This window comes from Euphorbia lathyris, chromosome 3 (genome assembly GCF_963576675.1).
Source record: "Euphorbia lathyris chromosome 3, ddEupLath1.1, whole genome shotgun sequence".
In the NCBI taxonomy this organism is placed as follows: Eukaryota; Viridiplantae; Streptophyta; class Magnoliopsida; order Malpighiales; family Euphorbiaceae; genus Euphorbia; species Euphorbia lathyris.
The window spans coordinates 93,329,517-93,338,262 of NC_088912.1; the positions used below are offsets into that span (position 1 = coordinate 93,329,517).

General features: G+C 36.5%; 2 protein-coding genes across 2 annotated transcripts; one reads left to right on the forward strand and one right to left on the reverse strand.

Moving 5' to 3' along the window:
- Window positions 1-424: 424 nt before the first annotated feature.
- Window positions 425-4,843, forward strand: LOC136222786 (galactoside 2-alpha-L-fucosyltransferase-like). Its single transcript, XM_066010509.1, has 3 exons — window positions 425-575; window positions 2,459-3,949; window positions 4,677-4,843. Exons 1-3 carry the CDS (start codon window positions 425-427, stop codon window positions 4,841-4,843), a joined length of 1,809 nt encoding a protein of 602 aa, XP_065866581.1.
- Window positions 4,844-4,985: 142 nt separating this feature from the next.
- Window positions 4,986-8,207, reverse strand: LOC136223375 (uncharacterized). The gene is made up of 2 exons (XM_066011329.1): window positions 8,018-8,207; window positions 4,986-6,979 (listed from the first exon to the last, which is right to left on the reverse strand). The coding sequence occupies exon 2, from the start codon at window positions 6,949-6,951 to the stop codon at window positions 5,083-5,085; it is 1,869 nt and encodes a 622-aa protein (XP_065867401.1). The 5' UTR covers window positions 6,952-6,979; window positions 8,018-8,207; the 3' UTR covers window positions 4,986-5,082.
- Between the last annotated feature and the right edge of the window lie 539 nt (window positions 8,208-8,746).

Sequence of the window (8,746 nt, forward strand, 5' to 3'; positions counted from 1 at the left end):
TGAAAAGTAACTATACTTTCTTAAGGTGATCTATTAACCATGAACTTACTTAAAGTGAACATATTTTCAACTTTTTTAAAATTTCTCCTTACTCCATCATGTAAACTTTAAGAGGTTAATAGGTCACTTTAAACAAATTCAGAGGTAAATTTGAACATTTTAAAAATATAGGGAGCAACTGAATTTTTTTTAACAAGTAGCTAAAGATGGTATTAAGCCAAAATGGAAAAAGCTTAAATTGCCCCAACATGAAGATATTTTTGCTACATTAAGTTATAGAAATTAATTAAAAGTATAGATGTTATTACCATATATGCCTAATAAAACCTACCACCATTCATCATGTTTTTACAAATTGATAAATGTCTGAAGAATTCAAATGTTAACAAAGACTTTTTTTTTTACAGAAACTCAGATTCAGACAATGAGAATCTTTCAGGACAACAGATTCACAACAGGATTGGTTTTGTGTTTCATATTTCTGCCTGTCTCAATCACAGTTTCGGTTCTATATCGAAATTCGACGTTTGATCTAACCCGGAATGCTCAAAATGCTTCAGCTTTTACATCTTCAGGTATGCAAATCCTGTCAGCTAATGTTCATCTTTTTCTTTGTAATAAACACTTGCAGAATTCGAACTAGAGGGTTTTTATCAATCGGAACGATATAACTAAAAACTGAACCGAACCGAAATAACCGAAATACCGGATAAGACCTAAAATTAAAACCGAACCTAACTGAATAATATTACAAAACGCCTCAAAACGACCGTTGGCGGTCTCAAAATGAAAAATTTGAAGAGTTAATGATATTCTAAGAAACTTTAATTCTTGAAAATTTTCGTTTTGAGGTCATTTAGGTGTTGTTTGGTTAGGAGGGAGTGTGAATTTTTAGAGAGAGCGCTCCAAAAAATGTGATTTTGGAAAATAAAAAATGTGGTTTCATGGTAAATGTTGTTTTGAACAACTTTAATTCTTGAATATTTTTATTTTGAGGTCGTTAACAGTCATTTTGAGGAGTTAGTTAAAGTTGAGTGGCCACTGATGTTAAAAAGTGTAAAGTTCAGTGGCTACAATGTTAAAATGGGTAAAATTCAGTGGCCATAGGTCTAATTTACCCAAAATATGTATATCAAATTAAAAATAAGTTTTTTATCCTAATAATAATAGTTATGGTTTTAATTTTAAGAGAGAACCAATATATAATAAATGGGATAATTACTAATCTGACTCAATCAAGGACCCCAATTTACATATCTAACCCACCTTGCCTCAAAGTTACCAAATTAGACACTTTCACCCATTTTGGACAAAACTAACCTTAGTTCTATTCGATCAATCGATCGATCTACTCCTTCTTTTCTTCTTCTTCTTCTTCTTCCGCTTCATACGCTTCTTCTTCTCCGTTTCAACTTCTTCTTCGGTTCATCTTTTTCATTTTCTGATACCAATCGATAGCGATTTTTGAGATTTTTGACATATTATGTTCAATTTCCCGTACAAATGGTATATTTTTAGTTTATACGCTTGCTTTTCTCGTTGGTTTTGCCTCTTTCTTCATCTGCAATGGTATCGTTTCAATTTCCTCAATTTTCCATAATTTTTTTCCATTTTCCTCCATTGTTGTCGCATTTGTGACGAAATTATCGCATTTCGTCACAAATGCGACAAGAATTGTCGCATTTCGTCGCAAATGCGACAACTCTTGTCGCATTTGCGACGAATGCGATAAGAGTTGTCGCATTTGCTACGAAATGCGACAACTCTTGTCGCATTTGTGACGAAATGCGACAATTTCGTCACAAATGCGATAATAATGGAGAAAAATGGAAAAAAAATTATGGAAAATTGAGGAAATTGAAACGATACCATTACAGATGAAGAAAGAGGCAAAACCAACGAGAAAAACAAGCGTATAAGCTAAAAATATACCATTTGTACGGGAAATTGAACATAATATGTCAAAAATCTCAAAAATCGCTAACGATTGGTATCAAAAATTGAAGAAGATGAACCGAAGAAGAAGTTGAAATGGAGAAGAAGAAGAAGAAGAAGAAGAAGAAGAAGAACAACAACAAGAAGAAGAAGAAGATCGATCGATTGATCGAATAGAACTAAGGTTAGTTTTGTCCAAAATGGGTGAAAATGTCTAATTTGGTAACTTTGAGGCAAGGTGGGCTATGGGGTCCTTGATTGGGTCAGATTAGTAATTATCCCATAATAAATTTAATTAATCCCTATTTCGGTTTGGTTATTTTGTCAAAAAAAAAAAACCCGAACGACCAATATTACCAATATGTTTCAATATTACAAACCGAAACTGAACCTATTAGACCATAAACCGAACCAAAAAAAACAAAATCCATCGGTTCTGTCAGTTATTTTGGTCCAGTTCGGTTTTTTAACACCCCTAATTCGAGCTGATTTGTTATTTCCTAACGAAAATCGAAATGAACAGGTTTAAGCAACAACTTCTCAGGACTTGTAATCTCTCCTAATGGAGCTCAGGATTCCAGGATTGATCCCGGACTGGATTCAAGAAACGAAGATGTACATTCCAGGATTGACAAAACATCAGGTTCAGAAAATATTTCCAATCAAAGATCCTGCTTAAGCAGGTATGAATCTATCCTATACAGAAAAACTTCACCTCATAAACCCTCTCCTTATTTCCTCTCGAAACTGCGAAAATACGAGCATCATCACAAACGTTGCGCCCCGAATACAAGATCATACAACCAAAGCATAAGAAGACTCAAAACCAGGCACAAAACCAGCTCCGCGACATGTAAATACGTAGTCTGGTTACCTGCGAACGGGTTAGGGAACAGAATGATAAGCATGGCTTCAACATTCCTCTACGCTCTCCTCACAAACCGGGTGCTTCTAGTCGATCACGGAACAGACATGTCTGATCTATTCTGTGAGCCATTTCCTGATACATCATGGTTATTGCCCCGCGATTTCCCCCTTAAGAATCACCTGAAAGCGCGGTATGCACAAAGTTTCGGAACAATTGTAAAACATGGCATCATAAACACATCAACCTCATCATCGCCATCGTATTTATACGCAAATCTCGATCATAGCAAGTATGATCTCGACAAGAATCTATTTTACTGCGAAAAAACCGAAACTTTGCTTCAAAATGTAACTTGGCTAATGTTCCTGTCTGATCAATACTTTGCGCCCTATTTCTTCGTGACCCGATTTTACGGGGACGAGGTAACCAAAATGTTTCCTGACAAAGATTCTATTTTTCACCAATTGAGTTCATATCTTTTCAATCCGACGAATCGGGTATGGAATATGATCACAAGATTCTATGATGCATACCTGGCAAAAGCAGATCAAAGAGTTGGTCTTCAGGTTAGAATCTTTAACCCTGTAAAAAACCCCTTTCAGACAGTACTAGATCAGTTACTAAATTGTACCTTCATCGAAAAACTCCTCCCGGAACCCGGGAGACGCGAATCCAACCAATCCGAAAACAAGACATCAAAGGCAATTCTAGTAACATCACTTCAATATGAGGTCTATGAGAAATTGAGTAATATGAATTGGACAAGAAGTGAAGTAGTTGGAGTGTATCAGCCAAGTCATGAGGAGTTCCAACAATTTGGGAACAATGTGCATAATATGAAGGCTTGGTCTGAAATCTATCTGCTAAGTTTGACAGATGTTTTGGTGACTAGTTCTAGGTCTACTTTTGGGTATGTTGCTCAAGGTTTAGGAGGTTTGAAGCCGTGGATTTTGATGAAGACGAATGGGAAGAATATCCGAAATCCGCCTTGTCGGAGAGACTTGTCTGTGGAGCCTTGCTTTCATTTTCCTCCAAGTTTTGATTGTGATGCAAGAGTGAAGGTTAGTTCTGGTGCTGTTCTTCCTTATTTGAAAAATTGTTTGGATTTTAAAAAAGGGGTGAAGTTGTTTAGTCACCATGATGAGCGTTAGAGTCGAGTTGTTGTGATATAGCCTTGGACCACATTGGTCCGGAACTGCTCATATGTTGAGATGTAAGCACTAGTGCTGATTTCTCGGCATCTGAGCAGTCACGGATTAGTATAGTCCGGAAGCATAGTAGAAATTCTCATTAATCGGGTGAGGATTATTTTTATAGTTATGAAGCCGTTATTGGTTTTTATAGTTATAGAACCTTTACACATCCATCCGAACAGTGCAACTGATGATGAAGCACAGGTTTACAGATTAAAATGAATTTGATTTTTACACTTAAATTAGTTTAAAAATTAAAGAGACGGAAAAAAAAAAATACATTAATATAGCAGTACAATTATACTACTAAATTTTGAATGTTGTTATATAATATTTCACTACAATTTAATTTAGAAACATAACATATCTATAATATAAACTCAATATTATAGTAGTAAGAATTAAGGGTAATTTAGCACAGTTCCAGTTTAAACCTAAATTAAATTTAGGCAGCTATATTAAATCTGGAGTAACTTGTCGAATATCAATTTTGGCTAATACCAATTTTAATGGCCAAATTGTTAATATTGTTCAGCAATTTTAGTGGTCAAATTGACCCTTAATTCTTTTCAGTCAGTATAAGTTTACTTTATTAATATTGTCACGTTACTAAAAGAATCATTTTTACAATAGTTAAACTCTTACTTTTGAGGCTTTATCTTTATGGGTCAACTTTTCAGGTTCTGAGACCAACCCGGTTGAGCTAGGGGCTGAAAGTTTAGGAGGCACTTTGTACCATGTAGACAAAAAGGAGGATAAATGTGTTACCATTGTTGAGCTAGGGGCTGAAAGTTTAGCCACTAAGTACAGGGAGCTAAGTGACAAAAATAGAAGTTCGGAGGGCTAGGATGGAGATGCATTGTTCATAGTTGTTAGAAGTAGAGCATAATTATCTAATATCATACTTAATTTAGATGGATGATGTATCCGTGTGGGAGTGATTGATTGGAGACTGGAAAATAAAAGAAGGATAAAGAAAAGGTAAAGCATAAGGCAACCAGAAACTAGAAGATGCATTTACGACTTAAAAACCATAAAACAAACCCCATCAACATGCATCAAACAACCCCCCCAACTCATGCCCCCCTAAGGAGATGGAGAAGTAACAAACTGCCTAGGCAAGCTAAACATGTCCTTCCCTGCAAAAGGAGAAGTCCACTCATGCAAACCTGAACCGGATGACGTTTCCTTACCCACACCCGCCCCACCATCCCGGAAACCCAATAAATACGGACTGCTCATACTGTTCATCCTTGACCCAGAACTGTTGTTCAATAGTGAAGAAAGCCCCATCCACAACCCTCTCGGTGGCTTGTTTGAATCCAAAGTCCAATCTATGCTAGAGTAGTCGAACTCCGGTGTCAATTCACCTGTATTCCAATCCACGTGAGATGAGGATCCCCAACCGGTGAATAAACCGAGCGAGGATGGTGCTGCAAGTGAAGGTTGTGTTGTCGTTGTCAATCCATGGGATTCGTATGGAACTGCTAGTGATGGAGATCTGCCCATTGTAGTCCATGAAACCCCCAACCCTGCATATGCAGGATCAACGGAGCCATTGGATGAGAATGAACTTTCTTTATATGAAACCGGCTGGTAAATTTGGTCGGTTCTCTGGTTTACCAAGCCAATGTTCATGGTGCTCTGGTTTTGAAACGAGTTCCCATTTGACATCAGTTTTTCAGCACTGTGTACATTACTTGAATACCATCCAGCTGTTACGGTAGGCAAGGCACCCATGCTAGGGACTTGATTTTGCTTGGCATTCATAGATTGGGGACGCTGCATCATAACTACTGGTTCTCTCAATAATTGGTGATGATTTTTCCCTTCATTTCCAGAAACACCAAGCCTGACCTCCGATTTCGCTGATGGAGGTGTGACTTGCATAGGTGATGTAATAGGTGACGAAAAAGTAGGGCTTGATCCTGTAGCAGGCCACCTCCTATCTGCCAGTGGCTTGGCTTGATTGGCAGATTGGAAGTTTCTATTCCCGGGTTCTGAATACATTGGAACTGAGAATGCTGTTTTAACAAAATTCAAATCTCGTTCATTCCTTTTCTGTTGTATTGAAATTGGAGCCAATAGCATTGGCTTTTCTTGCATTCTCCTCAGATTATTAGCATCAGTAGTCTCTTCAGGTGCCGGTGGAGTAGCAGGTGATTCTCGCTTTTGTGCTTCCAACATCTCTTCTGCCTTGATGAGATCACCTTCACAAGCAACAATAGCTCTTTCAACTTCCTGCCTCGAACATTTGTACCGCAACTCCATTGGTGAGATATGAGCAAGCTCCTCATTAATATCAATTTTCAAATTATCAGTACTTCCAAGTCTCGCTTCCTTGTTCCGAGCTTCCTCTTCATTCCCCTCAAAAAGCCAGTTTACTGATGCCTCCAGCCTGCCTTCATTCAACACAAGGGCCAAGGTTGCACGCTCATGAGAGAACCCCATCGCAACAAGCTGCTGCGTAAGAGCTTCTAATTTTCTCGACATCAAATACCCAATGCAGCGGTCGTGCAACTCCTGAGCCCGTCTCTCCCTTTGACGCTGGTGCTTCTTCTCATTTTTAAGACGGATCTTCTCCCTCTTGTCATTATCCAAACCAGGCACAGTTTCCTGACGGTTCGAATTGGTTATCTTATCTTTTGGATCTTCAGATTCACCAGAGCAGCTCCCATTGTTTGAAACTGAATCATATTCAGATACAGTTCCATGTGGGCTACTGGAATGCTCATCGGTGTCATCTGTATTTTTGAAACGACCATTGTCATAGGAAGAGGCAGCTGATGGTATCTCTAAGGTATGAAATGTCCCTGAGATAGGATTATAAGCACTTGCTGGATTACCACTTACAGTATTGGAAGATCCAGAAGCCTTAGATGTCTTCTGCTGTCCCTTGGCACTCTTTGCTGAGGCCTTCTCCTTCTTAGACTTGGATTTTGACCCTGGAGACATATTGATGAAATAGAATAAGATCCTGTTCCTGCAAGACGAAAACATCAATCATTATGACCTCGTAATTGCAATATGCTAGTCAAATAACTCAACAAAAACAAAGTTATGGTTCCTGAAATTCTCAGAAAAACGGATTTAATGGCCGACCAAACAATGAAACGAAACTTTAAATCGTTTTGAACACATGCAGCAATTGAATCCAAAGCTTTCAAAACTAAGCAAAACAAAATTTGTAAATAAGGAACTTCAAAAGAGACCGTTTAAAAATAAGAGAGGATTCCTACATGAACATCAATTTCAATGAGAAACAGAAACATCTGCGTCAAAATAAGGAACTACAAGAAGAGATTGTAAAAAAAAAAAAAAAAAAAAAAAAAAAGCATTCCTAAATGAACATCAATTTCAACGAGATACAGAAACCTCCGCCTCAAAATAAAGAAAAATTCTGAAAATTGCAAATAATGACAGTCACACAACATCAATAGAAATATCAGAAAACTTTGAAGGAAAAGACATGCCTGACAACAAATAGCATTAGTGTTTCTGCGGACATATATAGACAAAATAAAATCATCAAATAGATAATAGAATTGATAAAATCAATAGACCAAATACGAACATGTATTCCGCTAATTACATGACCATAGAGCAATAAAATTGAGACCATTACAGATCAAGGTTCAATACATGAATTACATAGATCCCTAAAATCCCCAAAATATGAAGAATAACCAAAACTGGAACAGATTGATATATCATCAACCATTCACTACGAAAAAACCAAAACCGGCTACAAAATCCAACTCATAAAAAAGAACACGACGAGGATTTAACCATTAAAAGACCTTCAGATCTACCAACATCAAACTGCTAACTCTAAAACAAGACGAGATCCCAAAACATACTAACCTCAATCAAACATAATTCAAAATTCACAAACAAAAGAAAAGAAAATCTCAACAATGGAGAAAACGCATTCGGCATGTACAAACCAAATTCAAGATCTCCAAAACTCGATTTGAAAAACAGAAAACCAGATCTAAGAACTAGAATTAAATGAACTAACCAGAAAATAGAGTAGATCTAGATGACGTTTAAGATTTGTTGTTCAGTAGAGAGATTTGAAAAACTCAAATCGTCCTCTTCAATAAATCGCCGCTCGATTTGTGTTTTTACGTTTCGCCTTTTCCTTCTCTTTACCGTTCTATTTGCAAACTCTTTCTCTCTCTAAAAAATTGCTGTATTCTCTTTTATGCCCCTTATCGTGCGCGAGGTTTAAAATTAGAGTATATTTAAATGTAGGATTTGAATTCCGCTAGTTTTACTTTTTTAAAATTTGGGAAAATTTAAAAAGTCCGCGTAGAACGGGAAATTAGGCTAAAATGAAGGCTATTGAGATCGGCGGGAAAATCGCATCGCCGCCGACAAGATTAAGTGTTTTTCCGAAACTACCCTTCCCTTATTACTTCTTTTCACGTGTTTTTTTAACTTAAAATTATCAATCTGCACGAGTCTAATAATTACATGGATAAAAAGGACCGAATTTATTGAAGTTTGGAAAACTTAATTTTCTTTTAATAAGATTAGGTTAAAATGAAAGCTATTAACATCTATTTGGATAGTAATTATTGTTTATTATTATTGTTAGTAGTTATTGTTAGTTTTTTTTTTCTTCTAATCATAAGTAAAAAAATGAAAAGAAAAAACAAATTAAAACTATATTTAATTGTAATAAAAATTATTTGATTTTAATAAAAATTCATTAGAATCTTGATGTGATACGGAAGATATATTT

Coding starts and splice junctions, on each gene's coding strand:
- LOC136222786 (XM_066010509.1), top strand. CDS start 425: ATGAGAATCTTTCAGGACAACAGATTCACAACAGGATTGGTTTTGTGT. Junction 576..2,458: donor TTCAGCTTTTACATCTTCAG/GTATGCAAATCC, acceptor CGAAATGAACAG/GTTTAAGCAACAACTTCTCA. Junction 3,950..4,676: donor GTTTAGTCACCATGATGAGC/GTTAGAGTCGAG, acceptor TCAACTTTTCAG/GTTCTGAGACCAACCCGGTT.
- LOC136223375 (XM_066011329.1), bottom strand. CDS start 6,951: ATGTCTCCAGGGTCAAAATCCAAGTCTAAGAAGGAGAAGGCCTCAGCA.